General features: G+C 43.2%; 1 protein-coding gene across 1 annotated transcript in view; it reads right to left on the bottom strand.

The window, feature by feature from the left end:
* LOC147703391 (uncharacterized) overlaps positions 1 to 21,926 on the bottom strand; it is a 9,287,842-nt gene that overhangs the window by 8,094,598 nt on the left and 1,171,318 nt on the right. The window contains exon 3 of the mRNA XM_086931832.1: positions 8,968 to 9,067. Coding sequence (XP_086787958.1) covers positions 8,968 to 9,067 — 100 coding nt within the window. The remainder of the gene's footprint in view (positions 1 to 8,967; positions 9,068 to 21,926) is intronic.

Here is a 21,926-nt window from a genome sequence, read left to right as displayed (position 1 = left end):
TTTGGACTTCCTGAAAGCATTTTGAACGTAACATAAAATTTCTTCTATTCACCCTATACCCGTTTTTTTGCAAAAGGATATTTTGGTATTATTGCTATATAAACAGCTGGTTGTTTGTTACTAAATTTTTCAAAAGCAATCATCTTTCTTTTATAATAAATTAACCTACAAAAATTAAGTTGCAAACAACAAATTTGTAAACTCCAGTATCATAATCAGTGAATCAGCAATACAAACATTTCTCAGAGAAATAATTCATTCTCATTTAAATGGCAACCAGAAAATGTAAGACCATATCAGAAAAACAAAACTTTCTAACTGCATTATTTCTCGCTAACTAAACCTTTTTCAATTATTTTTCATTTCCTACCTCCAATATTTCTCGCTAAACAGCCCATTTTTAAATCTTCAATATAAAATCAATGTATTGATCAAACGAATAACCAAAAACAAATCTCCAGCTAATTGATCCGAAAATAGAAAACAATTTTTCTTTTGTAACACAAAAACCAGCATGGTAAAAACTCGATGAAACCAAAATACAACTTTTTTTTAAAACTAACGATACTGTCATCTTATTTTTCCAAATTTTTTCATAAATACTGTACATTTCTTTTATTTCAATTAGTTATTTACGTTCAAAATATTTTCAAATATAAAACTTTTCCTAATTTAAATCAACTTATCCATTTCCCCATGTATAATTACGACCCGACAAAGGCATATTCAATTAACATAATCGGCGACATGTTAAAAACAATACAAAAACATCAGATTTAACATAGGCAACCTCCCCTTATCCTTACGTTACAATATATATATCCACAATGTTCATATTAACTATATTAAAAGTTATTTAAGTTTACTACTTGAGCGCAGATCAGCTTCCAGCTGCTTCCTCCAATCGATGCTGTTCAAAATGGCCGCTTGCGTCGACGTTTACGTGACAACGTGATCCAAAGCAACAAAGACAAAAAAAGGACTATTTACCAAAGTTTATATTATTGAAATGTTTAATATTTTTATAAAATATAATTCATTTGTTAATAAATATAAAAAAATAAGTATTATTTCAAATAAAATACGTATTATTTTATGGTATTTTTTAAAATAAAAATATATTTTAAAACAATAAATACAATTTCATTGTTTTTTTTACTATTCTATGTTTTACCTTTTTAATATTAATTGTACTTTATTAAATTATTATTACATTCACTTACCTTACTACTAATTGTATTTCCATGAAATTCTGCATATTTCCAGCTGTACAACGACCTTCAATAGTATAACGCGGGATGCGGGATGCGGGAGGCTATGAAGAAGGTATCGAAATAAAAGAAGGACAAATGACTCCATAGATATCAATGTAAAAACGTGGGAAAAAAATAAAACTCACCTTTTAATATTAATTCCTTTTTTTTTTTTAAATGTCAAATATTTTTCAAAAATAGTAAATAAAACATTAGAATATTTATAAATTATTCGTTTTTTTAACAATATTTTATATATTTTTTTAGTTAATACATTTTTAATAAATTATTTACATTCTCTCTACAAAATAATATCAATTTTTAAATGACACATACATCAAAAAAATTATTACAAATTATAAAATAAAATTATTTAAATTTAATATTAATTAAAATAATAAAAAAGCATAGAATCATAATTAATTCAAATTATTTTTTTAACTAAAATATAAAATAAACACTTTTTTACTACTTATTAAATTTTATAAATCAATATTTGTTTAAAAGACTGATTTCACTACATTTTATCAAAATATTTGTGCTTAATTAAATAAAGTAAAACATTTTTATTTATAATATTATTTTTCAAATAAATACTTGTAAAATACTCATCTAAATTTAATCTATCAATCTATTTTTTAAATTAAACATTTAATAATATAAACTATTTATTAAAAAAAGATTTAATGATTATACGTTGTAAAAACATGTGTTGTAACAACACATGCGTTGTAATGGCATGCGTTGTAAAAACATGCGTTGTAAAGGTACTTACGTTGTAATAGTTGCGTTGTAAAAGAAATGCGTTGTAATGGCTGTTTCCCATGCAGGACTAGTGAGAGGAGCGCAATATTTTTTATCAATCCTTGGCAACACTGCTGGAACTGAAGCAGGGTTTTTCATCACCTTGACACCTTCTTTCCAGATATAATCTATAATAGGAATGGCTCTTGACACTTTCCTAGTTTCTTTTTTAAAATCATGGTGGAAACATTCTGACTGCTCCACTGTCACCGGCAACTGAAATCTAGTTGCAGCTCGCTGCATGAGATTATGGAAACCACCTATGTCTTCAGGCGGTGAGTCTGTAGGCTTTGGAGTACGTAGAGACAGCATGGGAATAACGTAGTCCTCTCACGGATCCATTGGTGGATTATTAGGTAACTCTCCTTCCTCTACTTCTTCAGCCGAAGAAGTGTCCAGGGTCTGCGTAGGCAAGGCAGGTTGTGGAGTTTCCGTGACTGGAGACCTGTGAGGTGGAACGTCCGGTTGAGAGACTGGGACAGCAGGTTGGCTGGAGGCACAACCTGTTGAGGTGGAAAAGGTTGTTTATAATCCGCCAGCATAGCCTGTAAATCTTGGATAAGATTTGCTGGTAAATGACTGGCCTCCGAAACTTGAGACCTCCTCCGGTATTCTATATGATGAGGGACCACAATGTCCTCCTGAAAATAATGTCCAGAATAAGCATCCTCTTCTTCATCATCCTCCTGGCATTTAATATTTAACTCTGAAGGATGGTGAGCTATTCCAAAAGCTCCTTCATTGTCATCATCCTCAAAACTCTCCTCTTCGTCATCAGCATAAGTCTCTAGGAGATGAGAGGGCATAAGTGGCGAAATGTAAGATCCTTGCTGTTTCTGGTATGATACCAATTGAAAGGTCTTTGAAGAAAGCGGGGTAGAAAAAGCCTTTTTCACAGCTAAAGGCTTAGATGAAGCAGTATCTATTTGTCTTGATGCCACCGGTAATAACGGTGTCACGGTCGTCCTCGATATGTTCTTCGTCGACGAGGTCGACGACGAAGGATTCGCCGTCGACGGGACCACCGTCGACGGACTCGACGTCAACGGGACAACCGTCGACGGACTCGACGACGACGGACTCGACGTCGACGGGACCACCGTCGACGGACTAGTCGTCGATGTCGTTGACGGGCTCAACGTCGATGGCCCTTGCTTCTTCGTCGACGAGACGATCGTCGATGGTACCATAGATGACTTCGTCGACGGGGGCTTCTCCGTCGATGAGTGCTTCTTCGTCGTTAAGGCTGTCGTCTACGAATCGTCGACGAGGGTTCTTTTAGCCACAATAGAGATTCGTGTAGACAGGATAGGAGAAGTGATGGCTGTAGTGGAGATCTTAGCCGTAGATGAAGAAGTGGAAGTAGAAATGGTAGTCACAGGTGAGGGGGCAGAAGAGCTCTTATTCACGGTTTTCTTAGTAGATTCCTTGGTGGCTAAGGCTCCAGAGATATTAGATGGAGAGCTCTGTGAAGAGCCTGAAGTGGAATGGGAGGTTTTAACCTGTTTTCTCCCCTCACTTGAATTATCCTCTTGAGATCTCGCTCTCTTACTGGAGGTAGAGGCTCTGTCATCATCATCCATAGAAGAGGATTTTAGCCACAAAAGTACTCTGGCCTCCCTATCCCTTAAAGTTTTAGAAGGGAAGGTGCAGCAGATCTTGCAATTTGTTGCTTCATGTTTAGGATGAAGGCAATAAATGCAGTGCTTATGTTGGTCATCAACATGAACACTTTTCTTCTCGCATGTTCTACAAGGTCTAAACAAGGCCTTCTTGTCAGACATCCTGAAGCTTTGGTGAAGAAAACTGAGTCAAGACTCAAGGAGACTCCCTTCCACACGACGTGCGGTGAAAATCTGAGGAGAGCTGGCTCTGCAGAGAGGGTTCTAGAGGGTGCTGTGAGCTGATTGGTTGGTGCAAAGACTTTGGTCTTTTTAGCATAATGAGGTAGATAGGCTACTACAATCTAGGCCTCAGGCCTTGTCATAGGGCCTACTACTGTAATTTACTTTTGGCACTGCTTTTTTATATACCGTGGGTCTCCCACCTCGGCGACGGAGGATGATTCAGGCATGTGAATCTATGAAAGATACCCCAATACTGGATAAATGAAATTTATATGCTATCGGTACAGTTTCTCCTTCATTAAAGGTGACATATGTAAATCCAATTGCACCTGGCAAAATGCGGATGACTAAATTTGTAGTACTGACACACGTATTTTTAAATGGTGCTTCAAAAGTAAATCAGACTGTAAAGATTGAAGAGTGTCAGTATGTTACAACGTCCAGAAGGAAGGGGAAAAATATGGGCATATTAAGCCCTAAAGCGGTTTAATACATGCTGTGCATTCAGGTATATATATATACATTCTGCCAAAATTCAGAAATCCTAGCAGGGATAGCAATTTATTAAGTGTGCTTGAAGGCTGCCATTGCGTACATTTTTCAAGGAAGTGAGGGGCAAGACTCTTTCCCATATTTGTAAGTTCATATCCTAAGAATAGGACACTCAGAAAAGCTATACATGATTTTTTTTAACTTAAACTTGTAGCCAAGTTCTACAATTGCAGTATTATGCGATCCATTCTTGCTAAATTGGGGTTCAATATATCGTCCATCCGGTATATATCATCTACGTAGGACAGAGCATTGGGGTCGATACCATGAAGAATCGACAATTTGTGCTGCAAAAACTCGGGGGCTGTTCTTATAGCCCATAGGAAGTTGAGTTAGGCCCATTTGAAATCCCAATGCGCTAAAGGCAGGCCAGTCTCAGCCCTCAAGAGCAAAATTGTGACTGAAAAAATGTTGGAAATGTCTAAAGTAGTTTTATGTTTTTTACGGACAACATAAATAATGAGTGCCGTACTGTGGGTATTTTGCACCGTAAATGTGCCTGTATGACTGTTCAAAAGTAGATAATCTAAGACAATATGATATGAATGATCCAGTTTCAGAACAGGAAAAAGAGGATTATTCATTTCAGAGACACAGGGTTCAATTACTCCCTGGTATTCCAGGTGAGATAGAATTTCTTTCACCAGCGCTTTAGTATCCCATTTAATTGAATACTGTCTGTCGTTTCAACTGTAAAACATTTTTCAGTTGCTTTTGCTACCAGAATTTGGTACTGGGCTTCAAAGACATAGTACTGGACGACGCAGACATTAGATTTAAAGTCAAAGAAGCTGGGAGAGGGGGTATCAAGAAACATTGCACATGTTACTTGACCCTCAGAAGCTCAGGACGATTTTCACAGCTCTCATTACAGAAAAGGATGGACACCCCTTCCCTAGTCACAGTATTTTGTTCAAACCATAGTATCAGTCTCCATGGAAATTAGAATCAAAGTCAATGCAGCTGGGCGCGGGGGTGTCTGTAATAATGCATAAGTTACTTGTCCGTCAGCAGCTAACAACAATTTTCACTGATCAGAAGTAGCTCCCATTACAAAAAAAGGTTGGATACCCCTGATTTAAAATGTGTATGTATTGGAAATATGCACACTTTCAGGGGAAACACCTTACAATTCAATGGAGGGAAAACAGAGGTGGTGTTTTGTGCAGCTACTAGAGTGTCCCGCCCTTTATCGACAGAATTTAGGCTCACTCCTGAGGATGAACCTTTGACCCCTGCCAAAATAATGCGTAATTTGGGGGTCCTGGTGGATGGCAATCTCCAAATGGAGTCTCAGGCCAATAAAACTATCTGTGTTTGTCTCTCCGTACTGCGCATGCTACGGAAGATCCTTCCGCTACTGTCAGATGACTCCCGTTCCTTGGTAGTGAGGAGCATAATCTTAAGTAGGCTGGACTATTGCAACTCCCTATACTTAGGAGCACAGCAATATATGTTGCAGGGGTTGCAGAGAGTCCAGTCTATGACCACAAAGCTGGTGCTTAAGAGGCAGCGTCGGTCTTCTACAGCCTTGGCCTTGAGTGATCTGCACTGGCTGCCTCTCAAGGAGAGAATATGTTTTAAATCTCTCTGTATTGTATATAAAGCGGTCCACGGCTTGGGACCTGTTCCTCTGCAGTAGAGATTCACCTGGTATAATCCCGGGAGACAGCTTCGCTCCTCCAGCACTAATTTGATCACTGCAACCAGGTTTAAGAGATCAAGGCTGGGAGGTAGAGCCTTTGGTGTGGCGGCCGCCTGCCTTTGGAACGAGTTGCCCCAGAATATTAGACAGATCGGCACACTGATGTGCTTCAGGAAGAGCCTGAAAACCTGGCTGTTCTCTAGGAGCAAACATTAGTTCCTTTCTCAGATAGCTATCCCCACCTCTATATTGTCTTTCTTCATTCTAAGCGCCAGGATACCCGTAGGGTGAACCGTTTATTTTGCGCTATATAAGTATGCACTTCACTTCACTTCACTTCATTAGTACTTCTACTATGGGTGCCAGTTATAAACATATTTTCCTCCATTTAAGGGATAATCTGTTTATTTATTTGTTCACTTGAGGGATGCAACTGCATCCTGAAGTAAATTTATGTATGTCGGAGTTTTATAGAGTGCAAACTTGACCCGAAGGTATCCGGTATTAGAGCGCTTTACATGAGCACCAGTTGCACTACACAAGGGCACAATTTATTTTGTTACGCAAGGGGTGATTAAGTGAATTGCCCAGAATCAGAGGGTGTTGAGCATCATAGCCGAGACTCAAACCTGGTTCCCCAGATTAGGGATTGACCGCCCTAGCCGTTAGGCCACATACTCTCCCCGTTGAGATGATTCAGATTATAGTACTCCAAAAATTCTGAGATTATACTGGTATCTGCGATTTGTGTTTGCCTATGCTTTCAATAAATAAAAATTTCATTTAAAAATAACACTTTGAAAGTAAAAGAGATTATTATCACCCGCTGGAAAGTTTGCAGGGACTATGGCAACAGCTATTTTATATTCCTCAAGACGTAGGTGAGGCCTCCCTTCCCTCCACAGAATTTTTTCCACGTTCAGGTCTACAGGTTTCACAGTTGTCAGTAGAAATAATGAAGAATCAAAAAAGAATCATAACATGGCAGAGACATGGGGGGAACCCTCATCCCTTAACAGTCAACGAGACTCCACTTTGATTTATCAATATAATGATTCCTTGGAAGTCTGAGGACTTGGAGAGCACTTATTTTTAAATATGTTTTCAGAAACTACAGAAATACTTCTGAACCTAATTAAAATAGCATTGAGAAGAAATTGATCTTTGTGCGCATGAAGTACGAAATTTAGTAACACGTCATCAAGCGATTGTTCTGTAATGCAGTCCTTTCTAGCCGGCCGCAGGCAAACGGTCTGGGCCTCCCCAGATTCCGCCCTGATGCCGCCTCTGGGAGTCGGGGTCCCACAGGGCTCTATATTGAGCCCGACCCTTTTTAACATCTTCATGACCCCTTTGGCGGCGCTGGCGGAGTCGTTTGGGGCCCAGATCGTATCCTACGCCGACGACACCCAGCTCCTCTTCTCTTGTAAGAGAGGAGGAGACTTTGATGGGGAGAGTATCCCGGATTGCCTTGGGGCTGTTTTTAAATGGTTCCAACTGAACAGCCTCAAGTGCAATTCCGATAAGTCCGAGGTACTCTTCTTCGGGTGTGTGACGGAGCCAGACTGGCAAGCTTGGTGGCCCATTGACATGTTTCCTCCTTCTTGTTCATCCCACATTGCTAAGAACTTGGGGGTCAAGATGGACAAGGGTCTCACACTGAAATCCCAGATCCTCGGTGTGACGGGCACCTGCTTCGGCCTCCTTAAGATGCTGCGGAGGTTTTTACCTCTTTTGTCTGAGGACCATAGGAAGCTGACTGTGCAGGCTCTGATAGGCTCTAGGTTAGATTATTCCAACATTCTGTACCTGGGCCTGCCAGAGTACCTGCTACAGCGGCTCCAAGTCGTGCAGAATGCTGCTGCGAGGGCCATTTTTGGTCTGAACAGACGAGCCAGTGCTGCGGGCTTGCTGCAGACGTTACACTGGCTTCCCATCCGCAAACGGATTGCTTTTAAGGCATTAACTTTGGCCTATAAGGCTCTCCATGCGGTGGGCGCTAAGTACCTCCAGAAGAGACTTGCCTTTTATCATCCGGCTCGCTCTCTGAGGTCAGAATCTCTGTTTCTGGCGGTTGTACCGCGAGTGAAGAGAGCTCGCATTGGAGGCCGCTCCTTTGGGCTGCTGGCGCCACAGCTGTGGAATTCTTTGCCGCTCACACTTCGTGGAGCCACCAGCCTACTTGCATTTAGGAAAGGCCTCAAAACGTGGCTATTTACCCAGTAGGTTTCCCGCTGTTCCTTCTGTTTTCTTTCACTGCATCGATCCCCCTGTCTTTTAATGTGCTGTGTTATTGTGTGGTAGGTCTTTTGATGTGTTGTGTTATTGTGTGATAGGTCTCCTTCTCGAAAGCGCCGGGACACTCTTTTTGAGTAGCCGTGCGCTATACAAAAATAAACATAACATAACATAACATAACATAACATCAGGGTTAAACTGGAAACAAAGTCACATTTTGGGACAGCCACAAACATGTTTTCCCTCTTCAATAAGGATTAAGGAACCTTAATAGATTTACCCAAAGAGACACCCGTTTTTTTGCTGTGAAGTTTGCACACATTGGTCAAATGGCACCACATATGTTAGCAAAACAAAATATGATTTTTCTATGGGCACACACATCTAACCTATCCGACAGTGGCTTTAACATACTGTAGCCAATGGATTGCATTTTTATTTCTATTGCTTGGTGGGAGATATGACAAACACAAAGACGGTCAGGGTTAAGAGTGCAAGACAGAGCCCAAACTTTATGCTTATTAAGGATATTATATGAATTCATGGAAGGTCAAATTCATGTTAACTCTAACACATGATACAACAGCCTCCTACTTACTGATTCAAATGAAACAAGTTAAAGTCTTACCATATGCAACCGCATGTGTGAATCAAAAGGATGAGCAAAGACGCATAGCGTATGACAGCTAAATATGTTTTGTTGACTCTTGGCTCCCCGCTGAGATAAGCTACATTGTAAATTGAAAAAGAGCATAATTAGTAAATTGCACATCAGTTTTTTTAACTCAGAACTATGTTCTATGCAATAAATTGATCGGCATTAATAACATAAGAGCTACGTCCTCGCTGTTTGATTTTTACAGCAGTGTTCTAAGTACAATTATTATACCACGGACTCTATAGACAATGGAAATAAGCACAAAGGAGGACCAAATCATGCCGAAGTGTTGTTTTAATTATGTTGCAAAGGAAATACATAATGTATGATGTAGCAATGAGGACCAAGTTACCTCCCTTCGGTAACGCATTAACCTGGTAGACTCCATAAAACCACAGATTCCTTTCCTTAAAATTTTACCCAGATGTCAAACTGGATCCTGAGACAGCACCCCAGCAAGCAGATGTCAGTTTCTTTTCGCGACTTTCCATGCCAGAAGTGTGGAACCACATAGAACCAGAGCCGCACTTGTCATAGGGGGCACCGGGCAATCCCCCGGTGCACGGCACGGGTAGGGGCCGGTTTTGGGCCCCTGGGGGCCGGTTTGTTACAGGTGCAGCAAAATCGGCCCTGTACCAAAATCGGCCGAAAACCGGCCCCGGCAAAGAGCTCGGCGGCACCTCCACCCCCCCAGTGGGGAGGGGGAGCCGGCCGAGCACTTTGCCGGGGCCGGTTGTGGTTCCCTGACGGGCCCTGCAGAGAACAGTGACCACTGGTGTAGAAAACTAAGGCCCCAAAAATGGAAATAAACTGTGCCTAGAAACCTGTTTGCAGAACAGGGAGAATCGGTGGGTCGGTAAGGAATCTGCAGCTAGATAGTCTCTACCAGGTAAGGTGTTATCAAAGATAAATAGCTCATTCATCTGATAGAGACTTCTAGCCGCAGATTCCTAACCTAAGAATAGATACAAGGGCAACACCTTCCCGGAGGAGAGTCTGTGAAACCATTTCACACTAGAAATCCCTGCAGGACTGAGCTTGTAAAATGCTCGTCCAGACACCTGACTGTCAAGGCAGTAGTGCTTGGTAAACATGTGCAGAGATGACCACGTTGCTCATGTCCAGGACCGTCCTAATGCAGTTGTTGCAGCCCTAGCTCTGGGGGAATGAGCCTGCAAATGCTCAGGGGGTTACTTCTTGGCCAGTGCGTAGCAGATTTTAATGGAGAGCAGGGTCCATCAGGATATGGTCTGTTTCTGCAGAGCCTTCCCCTTCATGGTTCTCACATACCCCACGAAGAACTGTTTGTTCACCCGTAACTCTTTTGTGTGATCACAGTGAAACAATAACATTCTTTTTGGGTACTGTCAATGGAATTGCTCCTCTTCTTTGGAGGGATGCGGCAGAACGTAAAAGCTAGGCAGGGTGATGGCTTGGCCAACATGAACAGGAGTGACAACTTTCAGCAGATGGTAAGGTCTAGTGCAAAGAATCAACGTGTCTGGAAATATAGTTAAGTATGGAGGCTTAGATGACAAAGCCTGAAGCTTACTGACCCTCTGGGCAGATGTTATCGCAACTAGGAAGGCCGTCTTGATGGTAAGGAGCATGAGAGGACTGTGTAGTGTCTCAAAGGGAGCGCACATCAGAAAAAAGGACAGGAGATTGAGGGCCCACTGAGGCATAATAAAGGGTGAAGATGGAAATATATGTTGAAGGCCATTCAAAAACCTATTTACAACAGGGGAGTTCAAGAGGGATGCTGATCTGGCAACCGCAGAAAGCCTGAGATGGCAGAAAGATAGCCCTTTAAGGTGCCCAAAGCAGAGCCCTGCCAGGCAACAGAAAGAATTAATAGAAGGACCTGCGAAAGGGGAGCAACAAGAGGGTCAAATTGCTGTTCTGAACACTATGCCACAAACTTGCCCCACCGTCTTGGTGGAGGGTTGCCTGGCTGCCAAGATAACATTGCAGACTTCGGGTGGAAGTTATGACACTGTCAAGTGTTGCCGCTCAATCTCCACGCACTGACAGGTTCGGGTTGAGAACCCTCCCCTACTGCTGCAACAGAAGATCCTACCGAAGGTGCAGCCTGATCGAAGGACCGATCACCAGGCTGAAAAGTTACAAACTCTCTTAGCCAAATCCAGAGCCACAAGGACGACTTAGGCCCAGTTGTTCCTGATCTCCTTGAGATCTCTGTGCAGGAGTGGTGTCGGCGATAAGGCATTCAGGAGGCCTGAGCTGCATTCGAGACGAAAAGTGTCTCCGAACAAGAGCTGTCTTGGAAACTCCAGCAGGCAAAACTGCTGACATTGCGCATTCTTGGCAGTATCGAACACATCTAACCAAGGCGCTCCCCACTGCTGAAACTGTCTTTGCACAACCTCTGGATAGGGACATCAACAACAGAGCCAGGCCTCGAATGACACCGCTCCCTTGTCTAGTTAAATGACTTTGATGGATGGTGTGAAGTCGAAGATCTCTTCGACTTCTTGCTCTTTTTCTTTTTGTGGGATTTACTCAAATGCCCGGGCAACTAAGAATTAGACAAAGATGGATGGCTCCGCACATCAAGCAGCTTGAGGGACTGCACCCTCAAGGCCTTAGGGTGCATGGCACAGCAATTGATGCAGGACTTCACGTTGTGGTTGCGCTCGAGAAACCAGAGGCAAACAAGATGTGGGTCTGTTACCGACATCTGTCGGTGACAGGTGCTGCAGGACCTGAAGCCAGCTTTACTAGGGGACAGCCTAGACACACCAGGAGAAAGAGCTAATAAAAACTTCAACAAAAAGTCAAAAACGGTCAATCAATAAATGACTGGCTGTAGCTTTCTCTAGAGCTGGGGTGACTATTGTGGAGAGAATTTAACTGACATAAGCGCGCTGAGGTGGCGCCCATATAGGCACCGAGACCTGACCTATTCTTAGGACACCCCCGCGCCGCACGGCCACCAGCTGTAGCGTGTGCGCCCCGCCTGCCGCTTTCCTCAGCCTCGCTGAGTCTGCCTGCTGACCACGCCCCCCGCCGTCGCTCGGTGTAGCCGCCTGCGCTACCTGTGCATTCTCTGTATTTATTTGTGTCCCTGTTGCCTATTTTAGACATTCTGCCACTTTTGTTTGGTCTTTTTGTGCCCCCCTGTGCTGTGTTTGCCTGTAGTGCGCCCACCCGCCCCGCTTCCCACCGCCGTGAGAGCGGACACGCCCCCTTTTCCTGCTGTGCCCTCCCCGCTCCCGTCTCCCAGCTGCTCCTCCCTCCCTCACACTTCGCCATAAATGCCGACCGTGCGCACGCGCAGCATTGACGCGCAGCGGGCGCGCCGATTGTGCGCCAAAGGCGCGCTAAAGATAAGCTCGTCTGCGCCCGTCCGCGCCTGGACCGCGCCCAGTGCCAGGACTCCTGGACCCCGCAGACACCAGCCCACCCGCCGGACATACGACGCCACCGAACTCAACGCACTCAACACCGGCCGATCCACGGGATGCTACCGAGCCACTCCGAGACGCACCCACGGACCCTTCAGCTGCCACTCCTGCAAGTTCACCTGCAACCGGACCTGCACTACACCAGCACCCAACAAACCGAACTCCAGCAGCAACCACCTGAAGTGCATCCTGCCCAACACCCGCTCCGTCCACAGACACACCATCGAACTCTGGAACCTCCTCGACACCACATCGCCAGACGTTGCCTTCCTCACGGAAACCTGGATGAACACCTCCTCAGCGCCCGACATCGCCATCGCCATCCCGGACGGATACAAGATCACCCGGAGGGACTGCACCAACCAGACGGGAGGAGGCATCGCCATCATCCACAGGAACACCATCCGCATCACGACCAACACCGACGACACCCTCACAACCGCCGAACACCTGCACTTCCAGATCCACACCGACACCAAGACCACCCTCAGAGGCACCCTCATCTTCAGACCCCCGGGACCTCGCACACAATTCAGCGAAGACATCGCCGACTTCATCAGCTCGCACGCCCTCCCCTCTGCTGACTACATCCTCCTCGGGGACCTCAACTTCCACTTGGAGAACAACGACCGCAACACCGCCACCCTGCTGGACAACCTCGCCAACCTCGGTCTCAAGCAGCTGGTGACCACCCCCAACCACTACGCCGGACACACACTCGACGCCGTCTTCTTATCCAGCAAGGACATCGTCTTCAGCCACGCCACCGGACTCCACTGGACGGACCACAGTTGCGTCCACTTCAGCTTCAGAAGAAACACGATTTACCACCACCAGCAACAGGTTGCACACAGAAGCTGGAACAAGATCACAGCCGACCAGCTCGCCGCATCCCTGAGCCAGCACCCACCCACCAGCTCAGCGAACGCCAGCCAGGCCGCCAACAACCTCACGAAGTGGATCAGCAACTGCGCAGACGACCCTCCCAGCAGACCCGGCAGCAAGAAAGCACCCTGGTTTACCGACGAACTCAAGAGCTCCAAGAAGAACTGCCGAGCCCTCGAGAAAGCATTGCGCAAAGACCCGACACCAGACAACATGACCACCCTCAAGCTCGCCACCCGAAAACACCACCAACTGATTCACGCTACCAAGAAAACTGCATTCAAGGCATGTAGTGTAGTTCCTAGTTTCCCACTAGGCCCTGCGCATTGGTATAACATAAACAGTAGTATCGACGTGGAACTGCGGATATTCCAGGCCTCCACTGACTATGCTAAACTTAATTGGGTTTGTTACCAACTAGCTCAGAGGTCACTGGAAACTTTCTTCTCTGCATGGGAAGTGATCAGCTTCCCTGGCACAGACAAGAAGGGATTCAGCTTTTCAACAACGGTGCAACATGACAACTTTGCTCCTCAGATCAAGAGTCAATCTCTAGGGTCGTGTGAAACAATAGACAGTTATTTTACTCAGTCAGATTAGTGCAGTTTACTTTCACGAGATGTAGAGAATAGAGAGACGGGCGTTTGTCAATAAAGGGTTAACATTTATTGAACAGTCTTTCTTCTCGTACAAGAGAAATGTATTGCCACAATTGCAAGACTTGTTATTATGAAAAGTACGTACAGTAAGATAAGTATTGCGAAATAATACTGTAAAAGCATTGATATGGTTTCTTAGCCATACAATGGTTTAAAAGTAATAAAACATATATACAGTCATATATACATTAGGCTAAAATACTCGACTGGTTCTTCTAACTACGCCTACCCCAGTGTGCCTGACCTAAGCCTAACACGTGGAAGGGGAGTAAGTAAGTGGCTTTAAGTTAAGTTGGTTTTGCCAAGGTTTGCTTCAAGAATTCTCGTCTAAGGGTTTAGTCAACACCATACCTCTGAATAGAATGATGGAAGTCTGGTATTTCCTTCAGGGGGCACTCAATATCCCAGTCACCCGCGAGGGCAGACCGGAAACGCTGGAGCTGGATTTCTCAGCACGAGAAAGGCAGCGGCTCTCTTCTCAGCGCGTCGGGAGGAGGAGGCGGGGGACAGCGTCCGCGGCAGCTGGAATCTGCTGGGCTCTTCGCAGAGGGACGGCTGTTCAGCTCCTAAGCTTACCACACCATTGTTCGCGCTTTAGCAGCGATAATGGTATCAGTAGCTTCACCACCACGGGGACAGCAGCAGCATCGGCGTACTGCATACAGCATACAACAGCAATGGTACACCAGCAATTGCTTAAGGCAACGTTGGTAGTATTTATACCTGACAGGTGCCTGGTTTGACGCAAGTTTGCTGGACATAAGACGTCAATTAAAGATGTCACTAGGAAGTGATAGCTATCAGTTGCTCATTAGAGTTCTATTACTAATCAAAACACAGCAAGCGGGGATTCCCAGGTTTGCTGAGTTTTTATCTTGTTGAAGAACTCGGAGTGTTAATCTAGGAATATCAGATAGTGACTTCTGCTCTGTCATTGCACTAATTGGTTGCAAAGGAAGTGGCAGAAAACTATGCTGGAATGTGGCTCTGTTCGTGTGAGGCCAGAGATGGCTTTTCTGAATATCGCACTTGAACGGTTATGCCAATATAGGGAATAAATGGATTTATAGCCGAATAGGGGCATAAGGTCGCAGTATCGATCAGGAACCTAGATAAACACGCAACACCCACTCCACGTTTTCATGTCCATCAAATTACTAAAACTAGAGCAATAAGATGCATGTGTAACATTGCCCACCCCAAAATACATAAATGCATTTGAAATAGGCGTATATTGTAATACGTGAAATTTAGGTACTGTACATCTTTGAAGCATAGAATCATTCAAAAATTATTGCATATGAAATCAATGAACGATTATGCAAAAAGAATTACACATGAAATATCTCTTAACAGAAGAAGGGCGAGATAAATCATCACATATAAATGCATTGCAATAACATGTGTGCTAGAGGCTGATGTAAGTTATTATGTCTCTAGATGTGTGTAGAAATAGAAGTGTGAAGCTTCTGTTCTCTAAGAATAGTTTTTACCTTAAGCAAAAAATTGTTCGTGCCAAAAAAAGGGTCAATATTAAAAATGTTCAATTCAAAAGAATTATTGCTTGAACGGGAAAATAGAGTTCCAACTCTTTTAGCAGTTTTTGTTGTTCAAAACTGAAGGCCGAATTCAGAGTTCATGGGAACGCTGTGTGTCGGAAAGCTTCTCAAAAAGTTATTGTTTCTGTTCGGGTGAGAACATCATATCAGACAGGCTCTCAAAGAATTGGTCTACAAATTCAGGTGATAGTTCAACCAAATTAGATAGCGCTGTAACTTGGCAGGTGTGAGAATGATTGCTGTCATCATAGTCAGGAGCAGCAATGCTCACAGAAGGTCGTACCTGGGTGATGTTGCTTTTGTCACTCGCTCCACTGTTACCACCTAGTCGTAGTACAGGAGTCTCAACGAATGCCGTCATCAGGATTGGTAGCCGCTGGGGACAACACAATGCGTGAGCCGTTATTGGACTGAGCAAAGTATCGACGTCCATTGGTACTGCTGATGGAAGTGAAAGACAGATGTCCAACACGCATTCATCTCCGCAAAGCATACACCGTAGCACAGGTAAAATGCAATTTTGCCATATAGGTCTGTATGAAAGGAACCAGGTCATGTTTAGATCTCTCAGCCTGGCCAATCCAAGGACGTTAGTTATCCTGTCCCGATAGCGCATTGCTAGGATTGTCTCTTCCATTCCCATGGGAGCTATGTCTGAGCTGAGGCTTGCCATAACGAAGCAGGAGGGTCAAAAATAAAATCCCTGCGACGAGTCCCAAAAATAATGGTATGCCGCCAAAAACAGAGTGAACAAAATTAGGAACGATTCCCAAAATTGCCTGAAAAGGTGTTAGCAGTCCCGTAAAGACTGTCTTAAATATGCCTGGGATGCTTGTGGCACTAGACATGTTAAGGAGTTGGCTAAGCATTTCTACGAAATGCACGGGGCAATTTGTTGATAAAAGTTCATGAACTTCAGTAGCTGTCCTTGCAACTAGAAGATCATACGTCTCTTTTGATGACGTTATAGGCACTGTTGTCTGTAAAAGTACAGATTTCATTTTGCTTAAAGTATCAATTCGTATAGAATAGAGATTCAGACGAGGCCAGATGGGAGTCACTGTGTCTGCAGGCCCACTTGGGAACAATGCTTGCATACAGCATTTGACCATGGTTGTTACTCTTACTAGATAACTTTTCCCTGGCACAAGGCCACAACATCTGTGATCCGTTCTAAGAATGTAACTCCCGTTTACGAGTTGCATAAAAAAGGGCTCTATCTGAGTTGCAGGTGTGACTAGCTGGTGGCATGAAAGGTTGTTAGAATTTCCATCACATGCTCCGTGTAAATTAATACCCTGACACAAAAGTATACCACTTAGTGAATGTTTACAGTTCTCACCACTAAGAAATACATTTTTGTCGCTGTCACTATAGCAAGAATGTGTGCATGGTAATTTCCATTCAGATTTTACATATCCTTTACCCAATTGTTCATACTGGCCAGCAGGTATGTACTCAAGGCACTTTTTAAATCGGAAAGTTGTTATCGGAATTGTGATAATTCCGTGTATTATCCATTCAATGACAGGACTTTCTGACATTGTCAATGGTAATCTCCCAAGTTTTTCGATGCTCAGGATTGTATAGTCTGCTCCTTTCTGTGCCAAACTGATCTGTTTATCAGTAAGGTTAAAGATGGAAAATAATGACGTTGCGTTGATTACACGCCAAGGCACATAGCCTGAACTAAGGTTTTGCAGCGTCCAGCCTAATTGTATAATAGAACGTAATTGAGATTGGCCATGTTGTAACATTAGCAAGTCTCTGTCTATCACATCAAAGGCAGAGGATACAATATTGTCCAACGAATATATTCTGGAAGACAGAGTCATTAACCCATTGTCTACTACAGAAAGTGATTTCTCCAAATTAATACGATCAATTTCTCGTATTTTTTCAGCTGTTTCAATTTGTTTGACTTTCCAAGCCTCGTTGTACGCAGCATAGATACTGGTCGCTATGAAACGCTTTTGACGCTGTTTGCGTAGTCCAAGAATGAAATCGCGCAAATCAGCACCATCTTTTAGTAAAGACAAGTGTTGCTTAATTTCAGCCAGTGTGGATGATGTTAGCCATTCAAGGCAGAGTTTCCCTACACTGTATGTTGTTATTATCCCTGGATGTTGTCTCTGGGAGTGTCTCGGGTCTAATCTGGTAATTTTTAACCCCTGTGTTTTATTCAGGAATCTATCTTGACAGTTGTTTGTGTCAGTAGGCCAGATTAACCACTTTTTCCAATCAGGATGTGATCTGTTAAAATGTAAAATTTGTGACACGTCTAACTTAATATCTGTAGTTGTATTCTCAGGTATTGGCTTTGGAATAGACGGTGTTTTAAGGTCTTTGATCTTAGATAGGCCAAGACAGGATGTTTGGTGTATTGTGTCATTTAAAAACAACATTTGTTCTGGTATCATGCAGGTTCTGAATAGTGCTTCAATGCCCTGTACCTGCCAATCTTTTGTACCCCAAATTGTTTTCGTTTCAATGTTATTTTTCCAATAATCAAAACCAAATGTCATCATTTTGTCATAAAATGCTTCTGAATATATCAATTTAGAATTTGTCAGCATTGTTTCCATTCCTGTTTTATCTAACAGTTTGTAATAAAACGTTTCTGCATTACTGGTGTTAAACCCTGAAAAGTATTTGAATTTCTCAAAAAATGCTTTAGAACTGCTTTTAGGTGGTGTAGCACAATGTTCCCATTGATTATACATAAAAACATTTCTAGGCTGTGCAGATTTATGCAAGTAATGATCACCATAGTGTGTGTAACAGAATAACTGCTCATAACTAGATGAACCTTGTAAATAATCATGATCTGTGAATCTAGCTGACATTACTAAATCAGACATCATGTCATTAATACTGTTAAAGTCCCAATCATCAGAGAATGTACTAGGTGTTACAAAGTCACTTAAGGAAACCTTCAGTTGAAGAGGATACTTCAGGATTTCGACCGGACCATATATCTCATAGTCTGTTTTCTCCCATACTACCCCACCAGGTATTGGAATTGCTGTGACATTTACTGTTGACAGTTCTCTTTTCTTCACATGGGATGATCTGTGTGGTTTCAGGACTAGGTTGATGTTCTGACTTGCTGTGTCCATTGTAATATATTTTCCCTCAATGAATTTTCCCAAACAAAGTACCATGATGAGCCAAAGCAGGAGGAAAAATACACCTAGACTGAACCAGAACTCTAACCAAGGTGAAATAAGGTAGATTTCTTTTAGTTGATGAAAGAGTTCCGTTGCTTTTTCTTTAAAAGTTTTTTTGTTTCTGGCATCACTTCGGGGTCGTTTTGATCTTCAGAGAAGTTGTCGAAGTTGATGAAATAACCAGAGGCAGTTCTGTCAATTGATGTGATTGTTCTTTCAATCTGTCTTTCGGTAGCATTTTCTGATGCCACATCATTGTAGACTGGTGTTTCTTGACGAACTGTTTCAATCTGTGTTCCAAGAGGCACGAGTTCCATGGCATTATTGCATAGTCCTTCATTGTGCACTGCAGGCTGATCGAATGTGATTAGTCTTTCAGTTTGAACCTCTTGGATTGTTGCAAGTTTGGGTATTCTGTTGTTTCTTGGGAGTCCACTGGGCCTACTGTTGATTATAGGCCACGTGCTTGTGGTTTTACCAGATCGATAGACACGACTCTGTTCTCCTTTTTACCAGCAAGGGGCGGTAGCACAACTGATCTTGTTCCGGTGACTGCCAAGACAGGTACTGCTTTTCTGTAAGAAGGCCCAAATTCCTTCTTAACCGCGATCTTTTCTCTGACTAGATCCCCAATCTTTGGAATCCAGACAGGCCTTGCTGGGGCTGTTGCTGGTGGTGCCTCGTCAGTGGTATCTGGCTGTTGCTTTAACTTTATGTTGCTTAAGGATTTTCTTGTTTCATTCAGTTCCTGTAAAACAGCCAAACGATCCTTTACATCAAAGTGCGTTGTTTCTTCTTGTACCACTGACATCTGACTATCGAGGTCCTGAATACGCATTCTAATTCCGAACAATAGTTCGTATGGGCTGAAACCTTTTAGAGAATTTCTTGGCAAGTTGTTAAGACTAGTCTGGACGCTTATTAAATGTTTGACCCACCCAGCGCCTGAACCTAATACCTTCGCTGTTATAGATTGCTTTATGTCACGGTTTTTTCTTTCTACCACACTGTTCCCTCCGGGGTGCGACGGACAAGAATACCGCAACCCAATTCCCATGCTGGCCATGGCCTCCTTATAAGCTTGAGAGCTGAAAGCAGGACCCTGATCAGAATGGAACGTGGTAATTGCGTATGTGCCGATAAAGACTCGCAAATCTTTTATAACCGTTCTAGCATCAGCCGAGCGCTGGGGGCCACATTTTTAAGTGTGTTTAGCCTTAACTGTGTACAATGGGACGCGCTTCTCTTCTTTGATTGCGCAGATAGACCGCCTTATGCTGTCTAGCAGGGATCCTGAAACTACACTGGCCTGTTCATTACTGCGATCTATGTTGCAGTTTTCACAATTTTGAGCAAAACATTGAATGTCTATACTCATTCCTGGCCACCAGTACTCTGATTGTAATTCTTTCAGAGAAACCTTAATTGTTTGGTGTCTCAGACCCAACCCCATGTGTGCTTCCAGTATGAGGAAGCCCCTCCTGCTCCTGTTTGGCATTACTCTGTCCCCCACTCCAGGGATTCGAGCAAAAGGAACGGAGTTTGCATCGATTACGTATGCATAATTGAGTGGATAGTTCACGGGTAGTGCTGCACAGTCGCCTTTTACGGTCGTTTTTACTGCCAGCATGGTTTCCCCGTCTATGTATTTATCTGTACGCTTTTTTGTGGTTACGGAAGCCGGTTTAGTTGCTTCCGCTGTGGCTGTATTAGCCAATGAATTCCCTGCAACGTGAACGCCATCACGTCGAAGACTCTGTGCGTGAATCACGTGAGTCTTTTGTAGTTCTTTGTGTAAAAGAGCTACCTGTTCCCAGAGCAATTTATGCTTTATTGTGGCACCTGTGTCATCTTTGTAGTCGTTTTCAATCCATCTCTGCAGTTTATTGTTGTAAGAGTTGACGCAAAAATGAGAATCGCACACTATAAGTGTCGGGAATTCACGTTCTGCATTTTCAAGCGCCATCTTTAAAGATCTGATTTCAGTTCTCTGAACCGAACAGTTTCTTACAGATTCAGTTTTTGTTACTTTCGGTCTGAATTTACCGCACAGCCAACGACCTTTAATGATCGCACATGCTGCATTGTAGGATTTGCTCTCTACGTTGAAATGCTGTACAAAGCTATCTGTATAGATTATACAGGCGTATTGTGGGGGAGGCAGAAGTTCGATTGGCAGAGGATATTCTTCTTCATATTCTAAATCATTCAGTTCTTCAAATTGCGGGGCGAAATAGTATTTTACGTCTTCCGCTCCTAGAGAATCTATACACTGTATCCATTTCGGATCCAGTGACACTGTAGGCAGGTTTACTGGGCTGAATAGCGCCTCGAAGGCGGATTCCGCTGTGAGGATATTAATCCTTTTGCCGTGTGCTAGTTCTCGTTCATTTGTTAATGCGATTTGCACTGCTTTCACAGTTCTTTCTGTGTGACTGAATGTTTTTTCTGCTTGTGTGTACAAGTGAGATCTAATTGAAATTGGTACCTTTTCTCCCTCATTAGAGGTTAGGTACGTGAATCCGCATCTTCCTGGGATGACTCGGATTACAAGATCGATCGTGTTGTCACGTGTATCTAATTTTGTTTTTGCTAACATGTCTGTTTGCAGTGATCTCAAAATTTCTGTGTGTTTTTGAGTCCAATTGATTTGTTTAAAATCAGGTTTAATTAGTTTGTAGAGAGGTTTAACCCTCTCTGCGTAATTTAGAATGTAAGTTCTTCCGAAATTCAGAAAACCTAGAATGGATTGTACATTCTTCAGCGTTTTTGGAGCTTGGAGTACAGCGCACTTCTCTAAGAAGTTGTCCGCTAGGCTTTTCCCTTCACTTGATAATTCGTACCCTAAGAACAGTACTGTCAGATGGGCAATTCGAGACTTTTTAAAGTTGAATTTGTAACCCTCTGCTGCGAACCCAAGTATAATGGTGTTCACTCTTTTCAAATGAGTATCCAAGTCGTCGTCTGTGAGATAGATATCATCTACGTAAGATAATGCCTCATCATCATATATTTGTAGTAACTCTGTTACCCTAGCTGAGAATAGTCCTGGGCTGTTCTTGAACCCCTGTGGGAGTCGACAGAATTTTTTCTGTGACCCAAATGCAGAGAAAGCGGTCAAATATCTGCTTTCCGGTGCAATGTTTTGACAAAAGAAGCCATTAGATATGTCTAATGTCGTTTTATATTTTTTCCTAACTATGTTATTCATTAGGGCTGCACTATGCG

This window comes from Lissotriton vulgaris, chromosome 7 (genome assembly GCF_964263255.1).
Source record: "Lissotriton vulgaris chromosome 7, aLisVul1.2, whole genome shotgun sequence".
NCBI classification, from domain to species: Eukaryota; Metazoa; Chordata; class Amphibia; order Caudata; family Salamandridae; genus Lissotriton; species Lissotriton vulgaris.
The sequence above is the reverse complement of the archived record's forward strand: the minus strand, read 5'-3'. Positions and strand labels throughout refer to the sequence as shown.